Source organism: Pleurodeles waltl, chromosome 3_2, assembly GCF_031143425.1.
Source record: "Pleurodeles waltl isolate 20211129_DDA chromosome 3_2, aPleWal1.hap1.20221129, whole genome shotgun sequence".
NCBI lineage: Eukaryota > Metazoa > Chordata > Amphibia > Caudata > Salamandridae > Pleurodeles > Pleurodeles waltl.
This window is the reverse complement of record NC_090441.1, coordinates 37,275,918-37,299,511: the sequence shown is the minus strand read 5'-3', so window position 1 is coordinate 37,299,511 and position 23,594 is coordinate 37,275,918. Positions and strand designations below refer to the sequence as shown.

At 43.6% G+C, this 23,594-nt stretch overlaps 1 protein-coding gene across 2 annotated transcripts in view; it reads left to right on the top strand.

The window, feature by feature from the left end:
• The window catches only part of ATP2A3 (ATPase sarcoplasmic/endoplasmic reticulum Ca2+ transporting 3), a 352,883-nt gene that overhangs the window by 130,948 nt on the left and 198,341 nt on the right, over positions 1 to 23,594 (top strand). For both annotated transcript variants that reach the window (XM_069226688.1, XM_069226687.1), the window contains exons 4-5: positions 17,949 to 18,053; positions 19,558 to 19,696. In XM_069226688.1, coding sequence (XP_069082789.1) covers positions 17,949 to 18,053; positions 19,558 to 19,696 — 244 coding nt within the window. The remainder of the gene's footprint in view (positions 1 to 17,948; positions 18,054 to 19,557; positions 19,697 to 23,594) is intronic.

Sequence of the window (23,594 nt, the reverse complement as noted above, 5' to 3'; positions counted from 1 at the left end):
GTGAGACCAGTTTTAGATCTCTCCTACCATAAGATACTCCACCCAGGTCCTAAAGAATTCTATAATTGTAGTTTTTGTGTTGCTTGGTATTTGTGGCCTCAAATGCATCCTAAAAATGGAATAAAAATGCCAGTATTGTATCAATTTACACTTACTTGGGTGTTTTCATCATTGTAGATGTGAACAGTAAGAACATAAACTGGAATGGCATCAACTTTAAGGACATACTCTCTTGCTTCCCGCCCCTCCTTTCTTCAGACTCTGACTTTCCATCCCTCCACCACTCAGGCTACACTCGCTCACTAACCTTCATTGTCTCACGCTCTGCCAATCACCCTCTTTGCTCATTCCATTAACCATGGTCTTCTGTTGCTTTATGTTACCGTGCAAACAGTGGGGGTTGGCACTTATTTCATTATAACGCCCTCTAGGACGTTCAGTAACGATGATGTCTAAAAACAAAAGGGCTGTGGCTGCAGTGGTTGAGGGGAAGCCATGGGCTCTTCTCCAAAGCATACAGGGGGCCTTTTCGTTGTTGAGCACTTCTGAGTCACCTCCCATCTGGAGTAGAATTCCTGTGGCGATGTATTTTGAGTGACCTCTCATTTTAAGGCCTTCCATGTTTGCAACAAAGTGGAACGCTTCCAATCTGAGAGCCGATTTGTTTATGATAGGCTGGCCAGCCTTAAAAAAGATACCAGCACTTCCTGCGCAGCGGTGCAGAGAGGTTTGGAAAACATGTTTTATCAGGAGACAGATTAATATTTATGGAGAGAGTATTACGCCCCACTAAGTCCCCTTAAGTCTATATTTATGTTGGGGAACAGAAATAGCCTGGTGGATTGGTGCCCCATCGGTCTTTGCTACGTGCCCTGGGACCTGATTGACATTTTTCTTTGAGGTTCTAAATCCAGAACATCTGACCTAGTTATGCTTCCCAATAAGAGCCATTCTTATTCGAACTGTAGGAAGACTACAAGAAATTGATGTTTATTACATAGATGTCGAGTCACCAAAATTCCAGCGGTAGCAAAAGTGAGATCAATCCTCCTTTGACCCAGTGGATGAGAACAGAGGATGAATCCCCTGCCCTGCCCTCAGCCTCCCAACAGCTTTCTATTTGCAGCAGGGAGGTTACGTGAAGAGCAATGGCCGTATGCTACACTAAGTAACCACGTGCCTTATAGCTCTATGTACTTTCTGTTACTGACACTGCTTTTAGTAGTATTGAGGTCAGGGGTATCAAACCTCAAGCCAAGGGTAGCTGCTTGTACACCTGGCCAGTTCTGAACTAAATGGTGTGCATGGTTTCATAACAAAACTAAAGTGAGTATTGTAAATCTGCATGTCCACTTGTATTTATCACCTCATGCTGGACCTGCCCGTCCAGCAGCTGGTTAGGGGGCGGGGAGAGTGGGCTCATTTGCATGGGGACATTAGGAGGTGTCCTTGCTGGAGGAGAGACCAAGAAACGGAGTGAGGGTCGGAATAAGGGGTCATTAGACAGGAACAAAATGGGAAAGGTATAAGCTTGTTAAAAAAAAAACATGCACGGAGGCAGGACTAAAGTAATGAGATCATAAATAGCTGGGTAATCGAGGGGAGAAATGACCGGAGTGGCACGCTCCAGATGCACGACTGAAAGAATGTAGAGCAACTGGGTCAGGGTGAGGGCTGTGACTGGGCAGAGTTCAATGGGAAGGTACAGCCTGAGTGCAGCCCTTGCCACAGAGGAGAGAAGGAAGGCAGAATGCAACCGTCTGGGGCATGAAGTAGCTGGGAGAAGGTCAGTGCGCTGCCCAATGCTAAATATTTAAGGCAGATGACTGGCACAGGACGGTCATTTGGGATAGAGAAAAGTGAGGAGAGAACTGAATTGGCCCCCTTGATCAAACTACTGAAGAGACCTGGAAGGGAACACAGGACGAGCAAGAGGTTGCTTGGACACTTTGTGAATATGTATGCATCAGTACAGGCAGCTGATTATCCCACCCAGTAAGTGATGTGTAAAAAGCAACAATCAGGGCATATCCTTTAGAGAGGAGTGGGTTTAGTAGTCCTAACAGTGGCTGAATATGGAGACAAGCGTCTAAAGGAAGAGAAAGGAAAGGAAAAGCTGATCTCCCAAATGCTGACATGTGGCAACATATCATTAGCTCACGCAGGCATAATTCACATATTTTTGGGAGTTTCGTATTACGCTTGTTACCTGTAGGCAGTGCTTAATTTGTGCTTTTTGTTTCCGGTACTAAGCACCGGCACTTATTTGTGAGGGCCGGGGCTTATTCTTCAGCCTCAAGCAATTGCTGCGAGCAAAAGACACATATGAGAACGGCGGAAGAAGGAAAAACTAAAAAGCGTCATAAAGGGAGAAAGTAGAAAGTTGCAGGATGAGCTGAAGGGGCAGGGGTGGCTGTAAATGGATTGAAGAGGCCCGAGATAGCTTCAGGATTACGCTGCCTCAGTATTCAGTGCTGGCAGATTTTATTAAAGCAGTCTAGTGTTTAAGAGAAGAGCTTTGAGCACCGGCACCTCTTTATTTACAAATTAAGCACTGCCTGTAGGTATGCCACTTTGCATAATTACTTGGCATTCATGGTAAACAATTTACAGTGAACGCACGTGAACAACAGGATGTGAGCAGTTGTTGCTTGCAGTGCTTTTGTTCAAATGCATCTTTGCGCCAAAAATTGTTTGGGGGGGGATGCATTTTACACTAAAACATAGCACAAAATGTTGCATTTCACGTAACTACGCATAATTTATTACATGAAAGAAAATTACATGCATGTCACAAGGTTAAACGAGGGAAAGGGAGAGGATGACAGGACTGAGTTATCCACGAATAAAGATAGAAAGAAGAGATGATTACCTTGGAAAAACATATTGTCCTGTAGAGGAGAGGGATATGTCAGACAGACAGGTCAGACTGAGCTTTTGAAGGTTTTGAAGGACCAGCCATGAAGGAGATTGCCTTACAAAGATGACAGTGCGATTCCATAGGAAAACGGAGGAGACAGAAGTGGATAAAATAAGATAAAGAGACTAGCAATGCCTAGTACCAGTCTGTATGGAGAGATCCTTGAAATAGTGCAAAGGGAATATGTTCAGAAATAGATTGGTGGATGCCTTGGAAGATGCTAGAGTCTTGCCAATGAAAACACATGAGCTACTGCCGCAGTTGGCAGTTGTTGTTTGACCTTGATCATTACTTGAAACAAAAGAATGGGGATTTCAAGGCATCGGGTTGCACAGGGGCATCACCTTACTGTACTGGGTCCCCTGATAATAGGTCTGGATGCAATGATCTGATGTACCTGATAGTAATGAAACTGGTAACAAAGATAATGGAAGGTTTACAAGAATCCATGGCTAGAAGTGCTGGAAGGTTTCTGGTCATGTTAGTGGTTATGCAGTTTTGGGCATGTTAGTGGGTATGCAGCAGTGCTTAATTTGTAAATAAAAACGTCCTGGTGCCCAGTGGTCTCCTGTGAAAGACACAGCTGCTGCAATTAAATGTGCGAGCACAGAACTTTGAGGCAGCGTAATCCTGAAGCCATCTCTGGCTTCTTTAATCTATTTGCAGCCACTCCCTGTCCTTTCAGCTCAGTCTTGCAGCTTTTTTCCTTTTTGATGCGTTTTCGTTTTTCACTTCCTTCGCCTTTCCCATATGTGTCTTTTGCTCGCAGTAAAAGCCTGATGCAGAAAACTAAGTGCCAGCCCTCAAAAATAAGGTCTGGTGCCCCCTACCGGAGACTACCGGCTCAAATTAAGCAGTTTTTAATATAAAATATTTGAAGGGGGATATGATGAAATTGAAATCTAACTATGAGATTTATAGTAAGAAACCATAAGACTAAAGAGGCTGTACTATAATTTCATTTTTGGGGTTTATTGTTAAAGTATTATGAGCATGGGGAGGCCATTTATCTGTGCTGCTGGGACATTGTGAGTCAAACATCTTCACAACACAGGACGTGGACATAATAAGCTGATAATGCCATGATGCTCCAGCCAGTTACAGCTGTTAGTATTTTTTGTTCATTGTCACACAGTTTCCCCTGATACAGTGGACAAAATATATAGCAATGGTAGGTCTGCATTCACGTAAAGCGCAGTGACATTTCCACAGTGATTGTTGCTATGGATTACCCCCCAGACAGTGATTAATCTGTAAAAACAAAAAAAGGCAGTGGACGACATTTCCGTAGCAGAGGCCATGCTGCATACACCTCAGAATAGGAACCAGGGGTATTCACAGTCAAAAAGCAACAATGGTTCACTGCGGAATTACTTTCAAAGCTTTCCAAGTACTTCCCTTATGGTAAATCCAAAAGCACTTAATGCAACATATGTCCATGTTATCATCTTAATAGATCAGTAGCAGTTTTTTCACACAAAACATGCCTTTAATCCAGGTATTTTGCCAAGTTCGTGCAGAAAGCATGTGCTTCTCGTGATCACACAGTGCAGGGTACAAAGTGTACAAGGGTATGTATACAGAGTAAGGCAACTGACCAAGGGGTCATACAGGTGGGTGGCAATCACTGAATGTAAAAAAAACACATCCAGCATGTGCAAAACAAAGGTGACCCTGGACTAGAAGCCCAAGTGCCCAAGTAGTTTTGACCTATATAAGATTAAAAAGTCCTCATCAAGGAGTTTAGTAAGTGGACTCACAGGGGGTGCTCTGGGATGGAATCAATACTGGAATAGTTGTTGTTTTCTAGGAAACACAGTAATAAGGCGAAAGACTGAGTTAAACGTCTGGGGAAAACTTGCCAAGACCACAGAGCACTGGCGAGCTAACAGTCAGTTTAAAAGGAACAGTATCCTTTGAGTACCTAGAAAAAAAGCTTAAAATTGGATAATTTTAGAACTCGGATAGTTGCCAAATCATGTTGAGCATGGTGAGAGTGACACAAATGAATGTTTTTTACAATGATAGAGCCACATTAAAGCCTTAAAAGGAGGGTGAATGCGATGAGGAAGCTGGGAGTCTGTTTAGCTGAGACTGCAGTGCTTCGCATGCGGGCACTTATCATAAATTAGTGCCCGTCGGTCACCGACACTGCAGCCTTCTGCAGCGTGTTCTGAGTGCAGCTTGTCTTAGCCTTTTCATTCAGTGTACTCTCTATTTTGTTTTATTTTGATGCTTGCATTTTGGTCATCTGTTTCTTTTCACAGTAGCTTCTTTTCTCAGTCCTTTGCTTGCCTCATGGGTGATCCACATTTTCTATGTAACCTTTGCTTTTTAACGCATATGAACTTGCTGAATTCGAAAATTATTCAGCTGGCATTTATATTTGTTAAAACTATGTTTAAGCCATTTATTGCACAACACCTTGAGAGATGCCTGTCCCTTATTTATTTTTCAACTAATGGTATTTACAAGATAAGAAAGAAAATTTGCAGCTAAAAAGAATACCCCAAAGGTCATTATTCTTGTGAATGAACCGTTTCCAAGATGAATGCCATTCCTAGAATCACAAAGCAATATTTTTCTCAGGTAAACTTGCACTATTGTGGGCTGCTGTTCTTGCTGATATAAAAACTGTAATCCATTATTTACAAAGTAACCTTTAAGCTTGTAATAGTGGATATAAAGTCGGACTACCTTATATTTGCCAGTCTAGGGCCAGATCTATTCTCTTTTTGATATGGGATTTCCTTGGGGAAAATAAGGTGCACTTGAAATTAGAGACAAACATTCCTATTGAATCCACTCCTCAATACACTTTCCATATACCCAATGTCCTTTCACCATGAATGTCATTTACCAAGTTATCCTACCTAACCTGGTGAATGACATTTTGGATGAGAAATGTTATCAGGCTTTTTGTAGAATTTCGTCTCTGTCGTGTCATTTGTGTGTCCATTTTTGGATACAACTCCTCTTCCACTATTTTATTTCCTCCCCTGGATCTTTTTGAACACCTGGCTCCTTTTAGTATGTTTATCTTCTTTGGGGAGTTGGTAGCTCCCCAAAACCCCTCATTTTCTCCACCAACCTTTCCCCAGCACCCCCACCCCTATCTCTTTTTAGGTCTGGCTTGACAGTGCAGTTTTCCGCAAGAAATTTTACCAGTACTTTAAATTATACGTAGTGTGCGCTTTTGCTCTGCTCAGAGGAGTGTTTATCTCTCGCCTCATGCAGTTTGCTTTGTGGTGTATCATTCCGCCACCTGTCGGGAACTTGAATTTCAAAATGTGAAGGATTATTTTACATTCAAACGTTGACATATTTTTCATTTTCTATATTCTTAATAACGTGCAACATATACAGAAAGCAATATCGTTTGTATTTGCTGCGGTAGGCCTTTTTAAAATATGTTTTACTCCAGACTCACAGTTTGCCTGCTGGAGCTCTTAGTATGTACGATACACAAGAATTGGCAAGGCTAATAAGTCCGACTTTAGTGTGCGAACACCAGCATGTAAATATGCTGTTCACTTAACTTGGCACACTAAATGCAGTCTACAGGCAGGATAAGGGATGACCCTGGAACGTCAAGGAGAGTAAAATATTGTGTGACATCACTTCCTCTATCCGAGGCATTTTGGTGAACCGACGTCCAAAGATACACTTTGGTGTTTTTCTGCAAAGGAGAATAAAAGGGATCCACAAAACGTATTTGGCTTGCATGTACTGAAGCTGGAGGCCATGCTCGTGTGGCCCCTCCCGCAGCAGTTGTTAGGGTGATATTTACCTCAGTACTAGGAGGCGCGCGCCTGCAGCCTCCCCGAAGACAAACAAGGGAGCGGAGGCGTGTGAGGCGGACGCGCCTTTCTCAAACTTTACTCACCAGAGCTGTAAATGTCCTCCCGCCGCGGTGGGAAAACCTACAGCCTAGCAACAGCGGTTCAGCAGGTTGTGGAAAATGTCACGGTTTATTGATTTCAAATGTTGCCCAATATTTATTTCACTTTTTTTTTCCGTTGGACTTCTCTGCAGATTAGGAGTGGTGATGAAAGAATATCGGACAGTTCCCACCTCATCCCATTGGACACAAGCTTCCGCATCTGAAATAACCAAAAGGTGGCGCCTAGCACTCTGTAAAACGGTGGTGCTTAACCTTTTGACTCATGTGGGTGGCCACTTTAGCGTTACCGGAACCCAGGGACCCCCACTGAATCATTATTGGAATCTTGGGACCCTCTCTGATAAGCTGGGGATCCCGGCTTTAGATTCATTTGAAGCCACGCATCATCCACACCATATTCTGTTTGATGCACCTGCCCTGCACCCACTAATCATTCTAAGGATGCTAATTTATTTTTTATCCTCCAATTTCAAATTCCTTGAAATTTTCTTTCCGTTTTAAAATTCGCAATTGTACTTTTAGCCACTTGATTTATGCACACTTTATTAATCTGTTAATTTTAATTTTCTAAGCGGTCACGGACCCCCTGAGGAGACTTCGCGGACCCCCAGGGGTTCCTGGACCACAGGTTGGGAACCACTGATGTAAAAGATCAATAATAAATATGTCCTCAGAGGGAAATTGCTATTGGAAGATCCCAAGTGAATTTCTGGGATGCACCAGTGCTCTGTAAGTGGTACAGAATCCTAAGAAGAATGTGAGAACCCCCAAATGTAAGCACTCTCTGCTGACGAAGGACAAATATCCTGAAACATGAGTCTAGAGATACACAGCAGTGGCTGCACCAACATTGGCGAAAACTAAAGAATTTCAAATAAAATCAGTCTTACCATGCACTGCACTTACCACAATGCATCTAGGTGACTTGTGTGCTGGTATGCCAAACAGTGTGCTTCCTCCCCCTTTTTGATAATGTGGACAGGACTAAAAGGCGCAGAAAGGGCCAGAGGGTAGAAATACGAGTGCAAAAGGAACAGTAAAAAGCAACATCATGACACATCTCTTCATTTGGGAAAGTACATTTCAAACATGGACTAAGATAAAACAAATTCTGGCGTGGTGAGAAGAAAAAAGTAATAGCTGGATGGAGTTTCTACATAGTCAGTATGCCACTATGGCTTTCAGTCACTTCTCTGACCTGCAAATCCCATTAGAAGACATGTTTGTTGGGCAGAAATCTTTATAGTCTCTTGATCGTTCTTCAACCTTACAACATTTCTTCCAGTGCTTAATTTGTGAAAGAAAGAGTGCCGGAGACCGAAGCTCTGCTCAGAAGTCATTGGCCAGTGCAATTAAATGTAGGTGCACTAAATACCAAGGATGGCACTCTTAAATCCACTTCCAGGCACTCCTTGTCCATTTTTCTCCCTCTTTCAGGTTCCAGCACTCTCCCTCAGTTACGGTTTTGCCATCTTTCTCTTCCTTCATTAGTCTGGTCTGATGCACAAAATAAGTGATGGTGCCAAAAAAATGTGCCGGTGCCCCCCACGGCTCAAATTAAGTATTCATTTCTTCCCACCTCTGTAATCTTCAAGGTTTAGAATATTTGGATTGTCTTTCCTTGTGTGACATTGGTCTTTTGATTCAAACATAATAATCCTCCACTCAATAACCTTTATGCATTTTAAGTGATCGGACCGTTGTTTGTAGCTCTCTCGATTCCTTTCTACCCTCTCAGTTATACATTCTCTAATCCATTGTGCTTTGCATGGATGGGTTTGGGCTGCAGCCTCATTTACAGTGTTGTAATCAATGAAAATCAAGCAAATTGTAACAGAAAATAGCATCTATTGAGGTGGATGATTAACCCTACCAATAAGCAACCTGTTGCCCGCAGATCTGAGGTTCAACTACCAGAAGCGGGAAATCTAACTGCAATATATAACATCCTAGTGGGAAATGCCCAGAAGGAACTGGAAAGCATGATGGGGAAAGGATATGGGAAACCTCGGAACAGTAAAGAGAGACTTCATAGCAGTCCTGTGCATCACTCGTGCTTGTAATTGGTTTTCCTGTGATAGCCCTTGCTTATCTCGTTGGAGCTGGTGACTGCAAGGAATAAACAACAGTACTGTAAGTAAAAATAGACAACATAGTAACTGCAACAGTGAGATTGGTCAGTTCTCGGTTTTCTTTTGGTGTCCTCCTTTGGCTGCAGAACATTGGATCGCCTGTTGGCTTTGTGTTACCAGGTAGGACCTCTCCTTTCCAGGCTCCTTTCCCCCAGACCTTGGTCTCTTTTACAGATGAGTCTTATTTTGGGCAGTCCCACTCCTCAATGCTTTCCTTCCTAGCTGGGTGTCCATGGGACCATATCTGGCCTCTGATGTTTCCTGATCCTACTGGGTGGATCTCAGTTTGGCCGCCTCCTCTCTTGGTCCTTCTTGCAGCTTCTAGTTTGTGAAGGCCCAGCTCTCCTCCTCGGTCCATACTGTCACTTGTTTCTTGCCGTGTGCTGAATTGAAGATTACCCTTGAGTATATGAATGCATTTATGTTACTGCAATAGTCGGCCGGATAAAGATAAGAAAGGGTCTGTTTCAAATTGATGTTTGAGGCACGTTTGCCGCATGTGTGCTCCCACCAAGACCACCTGACATAGACACTTTGCACGTCATTTTCCTTGGAATGAACAGGGCCTAACTAGTTACTGCTGCACATCTCCCCGGAGTCTGTCAACGTGTTCATCTCAGCATCTCCCTCTTACTCTGTCACTCTACTTGTTGCTTTGTTCTTACAGTTAAAATGTCTGCTTTACTCTCCTTTCGTCCCCATCACAGCGTCTTTCTCTGGGGACTTCCTTTCACTCTCCTCCCCTGTTGTTACTTGCCTCTACCTTTCCATCTCATTCTGAAACGTTTATTCGTTCTTTCACTCTTTTTCCTCTCAGCCCTTCCATGACTTTCTGTCAGCCTTTCCACCTCTATCACTGTCCCTCTTATTCTATATGTATCTTTCAAAATCCGCCTCCGCTGCCGGATTCTTTTCGCTCCAGCCACGATGTACCTGTTGTTTTCATATTTGTTGCCACTAACCCCCTATCACGCTGCCTTTCCTTTTGTATATGTTTTCTCTGCAGCCCGATAGTTTCTTCTCCTGAGGGAGCCACGCATATCTGGCTCCATGGAATGTACATTCTCACAAAATACAGACCTGCCTCTGAAGACTAATAAGAAATGATTCTGTAATAATGAGAATCTACTGTCAGGACTCACAGCCAACACTGCTCCTTGCAGCTGCAAAATGATACAAAGAATATAGAACTTGTAAAGCGGCCACCAACCTCGCCTGTCCTGGCACTGCAGGTTCGATAAAGGGGTGCAGTTAAAATGTAAATGTGGCAGGATGGAAGGGGTGCACTCCTTTTTAAAGCCACACTCAGAATGTGAGCAACCCGTTTGGAGAGCTACACCCACCCATAAAAACAGACAGGAAACTTTTTATTAAATATATAAACATACATTTTGCACAAACAGATAAAATATAAAAACCGTGCTATTTGAAAGATGCAAGAGCTGTGATTTTGTTTTCCTGGAATGAATCGCAGGTAGATCCCTCAAGGCCTGTGCTTCATGTTTCCCAAAAGATCATTATGTATAGGGGGCTTACAGTCCGCCCTCTTCACCCGTTGGTCTGTGAAGTGCCAGTCACATTGTGCTTCCATAGCCGCAGCATGGCACGGTGGTCGGCACACGTCAGCCATTGGCTGTCTTCACTGACAGTGCAACATTTCAGTGCAACGTTTTACTTTTGCATGTGAGCACATTATCCTGAAATGGAAAAGTAATCAACTTCAGTTCCTTTTTCCTCTTCCCTACCATGTGTTACTTCCTTCTTGCTTTCTCTTTCTTTCCTCTTGTTTTCCTTCTCTTTTGATTTTTGGTTTCTTTTTTATTTCCCTTCTTTCTTTTTCTTTCTTTCTTTCCTTTCTTTGTTCCTTGCACTCTTTCTTGCCCTTTGTCTTGATTTCTTACTTTCTGTTTTCCCCCTTTCTTTCCTTAATTCTTTCTTCAATGTTCCCTTCCTTCACCTTTTTCTTGCCGTATTTCTTTCTTTCTGTATTCATGCTTTTTTTACATTCTTTCATGTCTTTTTTCTTTCCTTTCTTTGTTTCTCTTCTTAGTTCTTCTTTCATTCCTTCTTTCTTGCCTCCTTTGTTTCTTTTTGTGTTCTGTCTTTATTTCTGCATTCAGTCCTTTCTATCTGTCCTTTTTTCTTTCTTGCCTTGTTTCTTTCTTTCCTTCCTTTTTTTCTTCAAGCCTTCTTTCTCAAAGGCAAGAGACTAGCAGCCAATGCCAGACGGATTGGCTTTTTTTAGGTCAGTATTAGTTAAGACCTTTTGTTTTTACTAAAATTGTGTATATAATGTAGTTACTTACAGGGCTTTTTAGCCAGATTTAATCCATTGGTCTGTGGTTGTGTCATTTGCACTTGTCACAGGGCAGTGTGTCAGCTCACTTAAGCCACTGGGTGACTCCACTACGAGTAACAGCATGCTGCCCTTTCACAAGGAGCACGTCATCACATGGAGTAGTTACCTTCATTGCCAGTAAGTACCATGGCAATGTGTGCTTCTTTTTAAACCAAAAAACATTTTTTCCTTCAGCCATTAAGTTTTTTTTTACCTTGATGAGGGCCCGGCAGCTTGTTCAACAATAATGTTTTGCAAAAACTATGACAAAACAAAACAGAAGTTTATTAGCTGTGCCAATGTTTTTTGAAAGCATGCTCCCCATTTTAGACAGTAGGCAACAGCATGTTCATTTTTTTATTTTACATATTTAATTTCTGTTGCATATGTATGAACCGAAATAGATACAAAAATAGAGGTTTACCAAGGCCAGGCCTGTTGGCTTTGCCAATGGTTGTTTCAACGGAAATGGGTGAAATGCCCTGGCGCCGCCAGTGGACCTGGGAGAATTCAAATGGAAGCTAGGAGACCCCGTCTGTAGTGAAGATTAACTGCCCTGTGCTGTTTATTGAAAACACTGACTTGCGCACAGTTTGTAAAGTCATCTACATATTGAACCACTGCAATTATTGGTGATCCCATGTTTATTCCTAATGAGTTGATCTGAAATGTCAATATCACGGTTTCTACTGGTTGATGGTAATGTAGTACCTTTTATTGTAAGTAATATGTGGACTTTTTTTTATGTTGTCTCATATGTGTTAGCTGGTGGCAGGTTATGTGCCATTTTCTTTCTTTTTTTTGTTTAGAATTGCAGACACACTTTTAGAAAAATATTAACAGACGAGCTGAGACCACTTTGTCTAATTGGGGGCAGTTTACCTGACAACTATTCCTTCAGTGCACCAACCCAGGAATGAGGTGATCACGGGATACAACACAGTACACCAACCCATGGGCTGTGGTGATCAAGGTGTACAACCAGGGACGTAGCTTCAGGGGGGCTGTTACACCCCCCTAATAAATGTATTTTCCGGGTGTACAATGCAGTACACGGGCATACGGCCTATAGTGATAAGAGTGTACAACATAGTTCACTGATCCACAGACTTTGCTGATCAGGGTTTACCATTTTTAGGTCAAGCACGCAAGCGCTCTGACGTGTCGTAATCTATCTGTGGGCTTTTAACCACGCCCACTGCACGCCCATCACCATCACTCATTCATGGGCTTGCCTTTCAGAAATCCTTTGTTATCATTGGTAAATGCTTTACGTTTTTCTCTCCCTGGGAAGGTTTTGCTACCGTCTTGGCCATCTACCCTTTTACATGGATAATCGCATGTTTGCTGATACATTTGACTGCGAGCGAACTTCTTTTTCCTTTTTTGTCTCTCCTTCGTGCTCATACTCATGGCAGCCTTGGCGCTTTGAATTGGCTCACTTATGTCAATTGTTTTACTTTTTACTTTTCAATGTATGTGGCAAGAAAAGTCCAGTTAGGAATTTACAATGCTTATAGTTGTAACTCGAGCAAACACAAGACTCATTGCATTGCAATTGCTTGTTTTTTCTGCAGTTTTACATAGCGCAACCTCGACCCAAAGGTATCACAGCGTTTTATATGAGCATCAGTTCTGTTATATAAAGGCACATTCATTTTTCGGTACCCACTGGGAGATTGAGTGATTTGCACAGAATCACAGGATGCTAAGCTCACGCCGAGCCTCCAAAGTCGGCAGCTGTGGCCCTTACGCCTCATTCTCTCCACAGTGCAGTACACCCCACCCCCCTTGCTGTGGCGATCAGGCCGTACAACGCAGTACACCGACCCACGTACTGTGGCGATCAGGGCGTAGAGTGCAGTTACCGCAGCCCGTCGTGTTGTTGCTGAGGGGTTAACCGGCTCCCTGGGCCCCAGCTCTGGAGAGTTGCACAGACTGAGATTGCTGGAGGCGCGGGGGAAGATCGGTGACTCATCCCTTCAGTACACGGGAACATTTTTTATAAGAGTTGCCCTTTTATTTGAAGCATCTAAGAATAAAAATGTGCTGTTAAACCCGGATACCACATTGCGCGAGTCTCTGTATAATACTCGGCTTTCAGCACGCTGCCTGAGCCAAGGTATTATCACGCACAGCTATTCGTGTAACGGGACGAAATGTAAAACGACTTCCAAGGAATGGTACTTGCTGCTTGCGGAAAAGAATAGACATTGTGAATGGGTCGAAAAGCGATGCCAAATATTTTATCGTTTGTAATCTTCTTACCAGCAGGGCTGGTGAGGAGACATTTATGGGATATCAAAACACAAAAGTACTCGGGCACTGCAACAAAGCATTGTCAAAGCAATCAGTCTCACTTTGCAAATGTTTAGCGTGCAACGTAATCGGCTGTGGCAAAGCTCAACCGACCATGTTTAAAATGTAGAAAGCAGTGAAAACACTGCTTGTACTGTAAAGATGACCGCCGCGTTAAGTGGCGCAGTGTGTTTTGCGTCTTCATGTGAATTGCAGCGACATGGCTACATATGCACATCACATCCTGCAGCGTAGCGGCCATCTTGAAACAATAACAAATGCTTTCACTGTCCTCTATACTTTAACATTGCCGGTCACTGCTATTGGAGTTTAAAAGCGCCCGGCAGTCGGTGCACGGCCAGCTTTAGCTGCCACATGAAGAGGTGCAGCACTGGAGAGTACATCAGGACAACATCTAGGCCATCACTAAGGCTGTCATTAGGCACTTGCTACGCCGCAGAGCATCAAAGGGAGGGGACGTGAAAGGTGAGACGCAGATTAAGAACATCTAGGTCACCATCAAGGTTGCCATCTGACACTTGCCGTGCTCCTGAGGAGCATCAGAAGGGAGAGTGGGAGTGAAGAGATGGGCTGAGTTGGGGGTGAGAGGGCAAGTATTGAAATATAAAAGAACAAAAAAGTAGTTCTATGACATCAGAAGGTGAAGGCTACACTCTAGCCAATCAAAGCCAAGAGTAAACAAGCTTTGCTCAATTGAGAGACAAACAAAATAGGGAGCACAGCAAGAAAGCCACCAATCAAATGTAGGGACCTGAGATTGACAAGGAAGCCATCTAATTATGAGCGGGTGCTGGCTTTGTGTGGTAATGTATACAGTTGTGTCTGTAACAGATAGCTGGAGGTTTTTGTTGTGAGACTGCAAACAAGGAATGTTTTAGGGCCTTCTAAAGGCCACAAAGGTATTTGCTTTCTTGATCCCTAGTGATCAAATGTTCCACAGTCTACCAGTCCAGTAACAAAAAGAGCCTGCACCAGTGTGTGTGCTCTTGACTCCTGGGGTGTTTCATGAACGTAGAGTGTAATGCTGTGAATGCATGGGAGGTTCAGATTTCTCTTGGCCACAGAAAAGTCTATGGATCAGATAGAGGCACTGGATGTACTTCTGTTGTCAGCCAAAGCAGATCCTGCATGCCGACCATATGCAGGTCCGGCTCTAGCGCTGGTGGTGCCCTGTGCAATAATCTTTGGCACCCCCTCCCATAACCTCCTCCTCAAATCCCCACTCTACCACCGGGTAAAAGTGCCCCTCATCTCTCTATAGCGCCTCTCTAACATACATTTCGTTTGTTTTAAAGCTCACTCTAAAGGCTGTCTTTACTAATCCATTCAGCTATCCAAGAAAGTACAGATCTGTCCTTTGCAGGAGGCATATTAACTCTCTGCGCTACTTTATGGCGAGTCAAAACGGCCGCTGAACACAATTCCAATCTCTCCTTCTGCTGGGAACATTATTCACAAGAGTCATCTTGACAATTTTATTGTTGCCTGAAAGCTGAAGGCACATGGATCTCTGCTTCAGGTGCTTTTAAGTCACCCCCCCTTGAGTGAGCGCCCCCGCTAGGTTAGCGCCCAGTGTGGCCCCACCAAAGCCAGGCCTGACCATATGTGATAAAATTTTCCGAGATTTTTTGACAATCCCGAGAGCAAAGTGAAGTACTTGCTGCAAGATCGCCCAGAGTTAGGCAGCCAGGTGAAGATATAAGCTGTTACAATAGCTGAGTCTGGAGAGGACACATGAGGCCACCGTGGACGCGGAGCCGATGCAAGAAAGTGCTGGGCACCACATTGACGTGCCGATGTAGCACAACCCCAGGGACTGGACTTCCGTGCCTGTCTTCCTGGGCGCTCACATGTAGGTGAGCAAGAGCGCAGTACCCAGCTTCAGGTGACCATACAACAAATATCTGCTTACCATCAGGTTGACTATCAACCAGAACCACACAGCGTCCAGGCAGAGAAACGAAATAGTTGGCAAAAAAACATACAATGTGTGAATATGCTCGGTTCCATAACCAAGGACTCAGTCTAACCTTTAGCAAGCACGCTGCATAGAGCTGCATGGTAAAGCGTGGGTCACAGAACTGGGATCTGTGTATACTTATGCAGACAATTTATAAAAATGTATTTCGAATGTACAAATCCATAAAGCATACATAAATATGTAATTTGTATAGAAGCATAAAGGAAAGTGATTAATAATATAAAACGCTTGTAAAACACCACTTTCAGTTCATTCTCTACACGTATCTTTTGAGGGGCAGACACAATTGTCCTGTGCTTTCCATCACATATTTTCTCTCCACACATGTAGAAAGGCAAAGGACAGTTTCATAATGCTGCTGTGCGCATCACCCCTAATCTAACACATAGGTCCTCGCCCTTTCATCCATGCCACTTGCATCTGGGAATGCAACAGTGCGGTTAGCTCTTCCTGCCTGCTCTCGATAAGGCTGGTTTGGTTTTGCTGCCAGTAAATTACATTATCCTTCCTTCTCGATCAACCATTCTCATGTAATTTGGTCATTACCGAGGCTCAGAAAGATCCTCTTTTTGTGTTTCACAGTGGCTCGTGCCCCCATCTCACAGGCATTGGGTTTCAGCTCAGAAAACAGACTTGGCGTACCTCCTAGAGGGTGTAAATACTTGTTGTGCGGATGGGTTTGCTATCGCACCTATTTATAATGGTGTTCATGTGCACATACCAGTAAGGCACCCTAGGGCGCATTACTTTTTCATGATATCTGCCTTAGAACATACAGTAATAAGTACGATGTTATTGGCCACACGCCTAGCTTACTGACCCAAAACCAGCTATGTTCCAAATAACAGGAATCCTATAACCAAAGGCGCAAGAAGTCTCTATGGATTCTATTCAAGCCTCTCTATCAAACCAGTGAAGAGTGTTCCTATTTATTTAAGAGGACCCTCACCCACTAGAACCACTAGTGGCATGCTTCATCCTTGGGTCCGCACCCAAAATACCTAGTGTACTTGGGTGGGCTCTAGGCTGTGAGACTGCAGTCTCTTTAACTGTATTAGTGACAGCGGCGGCTCCTCTGCTATGGCGGGGGCACCTAACCTCCCCCGCCAACAGCAGCAGCTGGAAATTTAAAAATATAAACGATAATAAACAATCCTCCATGGGGGATGTCAGGAATGTAAGGGGAGTGGTGTGCACTTCCTGCAGTGCGCAACACACATGCGCACTGAGCTCTCTCCAGCCCGGCACTGTGTTGCCGGGTTGGAGAGAGCAGGCACAGGCTCCCAGTCTGCCTGGGAGCCACAGCGCTCAGGCCAACCCTTACACTGCTCTCATGCTGCCAGCAGCATGAGAGGAGCATTAGGATTGGCCCCAGGGAAGGCTGGTAGCCTGTGCCTGCATTGAGTGGAGGCGGAAGAGCAGCGATGTGACAGGTCAGGTATGTTGAAAAAAATATATATATATTTGTTATGCTGTTGTCTTTGTTTTGAGCCCCCGCCCTGCCACTTTGCCCCGACAGGAGCCGTCCCTGATAGTGAGAGTTCTATGTCTGAAATTGCATGCAGGTCTCCTGTGTGTTGTAGACTTTAATAGAGGAAGCTTTGCCAAGATTAAAAACACTATGTGATGTTGATGCAGTTTTTTATGGACTCCTACATCAATAGGTCTACATATTTCATCTATATACAGTTGCCAGTAAGATCAGATGGCTTTCTTCAGGAACAATTCTATATGCAGGCTTAATTATTCAATTTCTGAGACTAAACACTGCTTGTGTAGTCAATTCATTTTGTGCATCATAGAGTCCCTCATAATGTTTTGGAGGTGGGCAGTCCCTATTGTCCCACTCGTCAAGGGAGACTTGCCCACTAAGGACCTAAGCATGTCCATCTTGATGCAGGGCTTAGAGGTCCATGGTGGGCAAGTTTCCTTAGAAGAAAATGTGACAATAGTGTCCGCCCACCTTTAAGGCTCTGAGGTGCTAGAGTCATGCCAGAAAAATCGACCACTGAGGAACTACCCCTTTAATGATTGGAAATGTAAGGCATGCATTGGATGCTTTGGATCTTGTCTTTATAACTCAGAGTAGTAACCCTAAAGATAGATGATACAATAAAGGGATCCCTAAATGAGAGCAGCAAAACCAAACATTGACCTTCCTCCCTACAAATTGACATCACACAGGAAGTGTATGAGTCTTCAGTTATAGAGGGTGATACCTGAATCTTGTACTGTAGATATGTCATGATCACTTGGCTGAGCTGTGATTAACATGATCATATAGCATTGAACTTGGCCTCTGCTTGTGCATGCTCGCCTCTTCTCTTGTCCTAATATTCTCTCTTTTGTTACAGATTCTTGCTTGGTTCGAAGGTGGAGAAGAGTCCTCAACGGCCTTTGTGGAACCTATTGTCATCATGTTGATTTTGATCATCAACGCTGTAGTGGGTGTTTGGCAGGTGTGTTACAGCCCCGATCTGCACTTTATTGCCTATTGACTGCTTCTAATGCTTGACACGACTGAACACTGCATACCGCTCTATACCAAAACTACTTCTAAAGAGATCTTGTAATTCTAAGTACTTTGTCAGTATTGATCTCAAATCTGTATTCAATAATATTTTTAAATGTGTGATAGTAACACCCAACCTCCTTCAGAAAGTGGGGGAGACCCGGACAGCCAAATTCTGCTTCAGTTTCTGTTGAATTTGGTATCGAAAAGGCCAAAAGTCTACACACATACTTGGCCTCTTTCTCACTGGGATGTCTTTAGTCCCAACTTCCCACTGACAGGACGAGTGCTGGAACTGGACTTCAGAAAGCAAAGATGGGTCTCCAAAAACGCAGTCACCGTGATGGCCTTATGCATGGTCTTGTTTCCCAACATGGAGCAACAGGCAGTTCCTTCCTGCACTATTAGGGTGCTGTGTGTGTCATTACAAGTATTAGCTTAGGTGTATCAGAGAAAGGTCTGCCAAGCATGGACTGTGACTAGGCTTCCTCTAAGCATGATTACTAGGTCTGGCTGAAGAGAGCTTTTCTAATACAAAGAAACCTTTTAGTAATACAAATGATAATAGAAGAAGACGATCCTGACTAGCTGTGTTCAATCTGCACTGCCAGTCTGGGTATTGTTAGTTTGCGTTTCATTTTTAGGAGATAAATGAAGTTCATTTTAAAGGAGAGAAAACATTTCTCTTTGTCCAGTCCTTTATAACAGTAGTTGTTCTAGAATGTTCCTTTGTTTGATATCTCCTTAGGCTTTGAGATGCACTGTGCCATCATTGCTTGAGTTTTGACAGATACTGTGACATCTTTGACCGGAGGGGCCCCTGAGAATGAAATGCTAGCACTGAAAGAGACAAAGTTCAGGAGTCATCTTAAGGTCTTTGAAAGAGGGTGTAGTATATAAGTAACACTGCACAGAGTGCCTGCGTGAGCAGCCAGTGGGTGTCTGCAGTAGTTTATTTTAAAGACTGTAAATTATTTAAGTACATTTAAGCAGTTATGTATCTCAATAATTAAGTGACTAAAAGTTGATAGGAGATGAGCACAGTCGGGTGGTTCTAATTTCACAATTTCCTTACCCTCTGTAGCACCCTAGATTCTACACAATCTCCAGCTCCATCTTTGCTCTTACACTGCAAATTCAGGGACTATCTTGTCATCATCAGATGCATAAGATATCTCTTACACCAGCTATTATGCCACATGTGCACCTTCCATCTGTTACTTGCACAACCAATTCGTTCATTCTTTTCTATACAAACATGGTCTTACACACCCTATCTTGCAAAAACTATTCATAAAAACACAACCTTGTGCTTAACTTGCAGAAGGTTTGCACTATGAGCACAAAGTCAGCCATATTGACTGTCACTAAACCTAATATATCTGTAAGTAAGCATGTAACCTGGATAGGTCGATTGATGACTAGACCATTAATACTTGCACTGCTTGCAGGAAAGAAATGCAGAGAGTGCTATCGAAGCCTTGAAGGAGTACGAGCCGGAAATGGGCAAAGTGGTCCGTGCCGATCGGAGTGGGGTACAGCGGATCCGAGCCCGAGATATTGTGCCTGGTGACATTGTAGAAATTGCAGGTACATACCAAGTAGACAGACATTTTCAATGCATTCAGTTTTTGAGCTATTTTACTTGTATTTTGATTATGTTGATGGTGATCACTTCAGGTGATAGTCTATTGATGAAGACGAGCATTTACTAGAAAGATTTCCCTGCTCTTTGTCCATCCAGCTTTCTCCCCAGATCCTGCTGGTCGTAAGACACCCGTTTCAGTTTAATTCTGACTCTGAAGTCTGGGAGTGTAATTGTCGGATGCTATTGCTTCCTAAACACTCCATATGTAGCCGTGGTGGAGCCATGAAGCCTACTTTATGGATGTCTAAATCAATCTGTTAATGTCATTGTCTAGACAGTGAAAGTACTATAGAAACAAATGACTTTAATAAATTCGTAAACTAGGTAAAATGGTGAGTAGTAGTAAAAAAAACTAACTTTCAATCTTTGCACCAGATTTAGTATCCACAAAGAATGTAGGACTTGAATCTTTAGAGCTTTCTTTTTACCACTAAGTTAGCCTTCACAAAAAAGGTGGGTGGTCTCCAGTGGCCCTTATCTCTAGCTCTGAAGTTAGACTTTACAAAACCTAAACCTGCAGGTTCATGCCCCAAATGTTCATCTATGGAAGATCCAGGACCACGTAAAGCTTTGGAGCTGCCACTCCTGCTGGGTTCAGTGCAAGTCTACGGGGATATAATGAAACAAATGATTTCTGTCTAGATGTTAATGGACTACTCAAACCAGTTTTTTTCTCCCCATGACATCCCTCTTGTTTTTCTGGCTATAGTTATCTGGCTGATGGTGAAAGATATTTGCTTTTGTAATTAGCATGATTTTTGATATACAAAGTTGAGTTTTTCTGAGGTCGTGGAAGGAAAACTGTCTCATATCCCAGTTCCTCACATTGATAGTCTGGATTTTTAAAAGCACCCAAATGAATTCTTGTGTTTTGGCTGGCCATGCTGAGCATGTGCTGCTATCACTAGAATTCCTGTGACGTCAGTGCTTTCACAGTTAGGTTTAAGAGCTACAGGGCTGTAATTGTTGAAGTAGGCCATAGGATGCCAGTCCCCAGAGGTGCCATATGCCTTAACTCGTTTGTGTTTTGGGGCAATGGGAGGCTTGACATTTTGGATGCTTTGAGCAGAGTCTTTCTCCTGTCCCTCAGCACTTCAGGCAGGCAGGTAGGTTTGAGGTCCAAGAGAAGAACATTGTCTACTGTAGCCTCAGCTGGAAAGGGAAATGAGCACCAGGCTGGGCCTACATTCTACAATGCCTTGTCCGGTGCTCTCAAATGAATGTGAAGTACTGGCAGGAGAATTCAGTACTTATGATGCGGGGAGCTGGACAATGGTGGAGCTCTCAATTGCAAAGGAGGTTTCTTTTAAATTTGAAGTTTCTGGCCAGTCACAGAGAAGAGCGCTGTGCAGTCTTCTTGCCAAGCTATCATGATGGGGGCAGGCTTTGCAGGAAGGAATTTGGTACAATCTGTGCCCAATCCTGATGCGTTAGTGGCAGTGCAAGTCGTGGTCAAGCACGGTGGTGCTGATGTCGGCACTGCCCTGCAGATCATGACTTGCCTTTCCGTGGCAGGGACCCTGCCAAGAAAAGGCTGGTGGAAAGGCAGAGATGGGGCCACAGGGGAGCCCCTGCACTACCCATGCCCATATTGTTGGCAGTGTAGAGGCCCTCCCATCAGCACACTTGGAATGGGCACTGTCTGCCAAGGTGACAGTGCGCATTCCGAGTGTCCTGGCGGCACCGACAGTGTGCGGACATTGGCCTCAGCTCTACCTGAGAGCCAATGCCACTGCACTGTTACCGCCGGCCAGCCCGGCAGGAACTTCATGATACGGCGGTGGGGAGGCCACAGGCTTGGCAGTATCCTCCCCACCACCGAATTGGCTGTCCAGCAGCCGGACCACCAAAATCAGGCCCTCAGTTTAGACTTTAGGTCTAAATATGGACTTCAGTTCTAACTTAGACTTCAGGTCTAAGCTTAGAGTTCAGGTCTAAACTTAGACTTCTGATCTAAAATGATTGAGGGAGATTATTTAACCTACAAAGATGAGTGATACAGCCCTGCTAGCGACTATGATAGCTGGTCCCAGTGGTCTCTGGGGGTAATGAATTAAAAGATTAAAAAGATGAATAAGGAAAAAAAAACAGTATGCTACCTAAAGCTTGAGACCTTCATCCTTAAATCGCACAATAGCGTATACACCCATCCCACGTTCAACAAAGCTCCTCCAAGTAAAGAGATTCTAGATGTTCTAACTCCGTTCTGAAGTGGTAGCCTGGCTGTCCGAGATGAGAGTTAGAGCAGTGGTTGTGAAGGTGTTTTGACTTACAATGTAGAAAAGCAGGAAAATACACCCAGCATGAAAAGCGCATGCAAATGTATGCACATTATTTTGCATGCATTTAATTTCTTTTGCTGTGCATACCCACTTGCTGTTTCCATGCCCACAGGACGATTCAGCTTTTTGCTGCAATTTTTAACTAGTTTTTTCATGTCTCGAACCACGGGGGATGGCCTCCACTTATAGTTTGGGAAACAAAGCAAACAGTGCTTTTCTTTTCATAATTTGACATTTTTATTTATTTTACAAAAATCTGATTCCAAATCTTCTTCTATTGAAGATGCTAAATCCTCAATAAATCAACTTTTCTTTGCATTTTTAGCTCAGGTAGACGCCACATCCCTGTTGATTTTAAATGCTACTGTAAGACAAAGGGACGATGTAGCGAATACACCGTAGTGGAAGCATGGGAACAGGAATTAGGCTGGTTTCTTTTTAGCAGGTATTGGTTTGTCAACTCTTCACTAACAAACTTTGGTTTACATGTGCATGGCTGATGTGATTGCTTGGAAGCTACATTGCTGTCAGGTTTGCCGTCATCATACTTCGTTTACAGCTCATAGCAGAGAGCATCTTCTGTCCTGTCGGAAACATAAAGTACAGCACAACACTGGGACTGATGCATATGGATAAAATGTCATGAAATTTGATGAGCTCTAGCCAGGGAACCATATGATAATTTGTTTTACTGTGTAGGATAAGGCTTCCGGGATGTAACTCGAGATCTGATGGTACAGAAGTTGGAGACGGCATGATCCTGGAGTCAGTGCATGTATTCATGGTTTATAGAACATGTAGTGCCAGTGTTGTTGGATCAGGGAAAGCATTTCCAGTGACACTCATCACACAGCTGTTTATGTTTTTTTGGGTTATGCATCAGGGAGGCTGGAAACTGCAACAAGGTGCTAAATGGAGGATTATTAACTAGCGTAGGAGAGCTCTTAGCAGGGACATCACTGGAGGACCTCCGGTGCAGTCCGCAAACACAGCCCGCGCTGGCACCAGGATTTATATGGTTAGTTTACAGATCAACAGTTGTTTGCCTTATGTGGTAGAGGTCCGAGTCAAAGGTAGGACATAAGTATACTCTATAATGGGCACGCAAAATAGATTTCTTCACTTTTCCATTTACTGTGCCAATCATAGAAGCTGGATACTGATACTGTTCAACTAAAGACATTCAATGTCCACCCATGGGGCAAAGTTCATCTTCCTTTTTGATTCCCAGTTTCTGTGTGAACCTAGTCTTGTTCGAAAGAAAAAAAAAAGAAGAAAACATTGAAACTTATCTATTCATAAGTGCACGTCTGTCCCATTCACAAGCATTCTGGCCTACCCTTTACACAGGACAGGGCGTGAAGAGCGCATCTCCCATCAATGGAGTCTGCAACTGAGTAACCTCCATGCAAGCCTCAAGAACCTTCTATTGGGTGCCATATTTGTGGGAGTCGGGTGGTGGTGTTGAGCATAGAATTTAGATACTCACTTCAACAGTGCTATGGAGCAGTAACTGTCACAAGCTTAGTCTGTACCAAACATCATAAATAAAAAATGA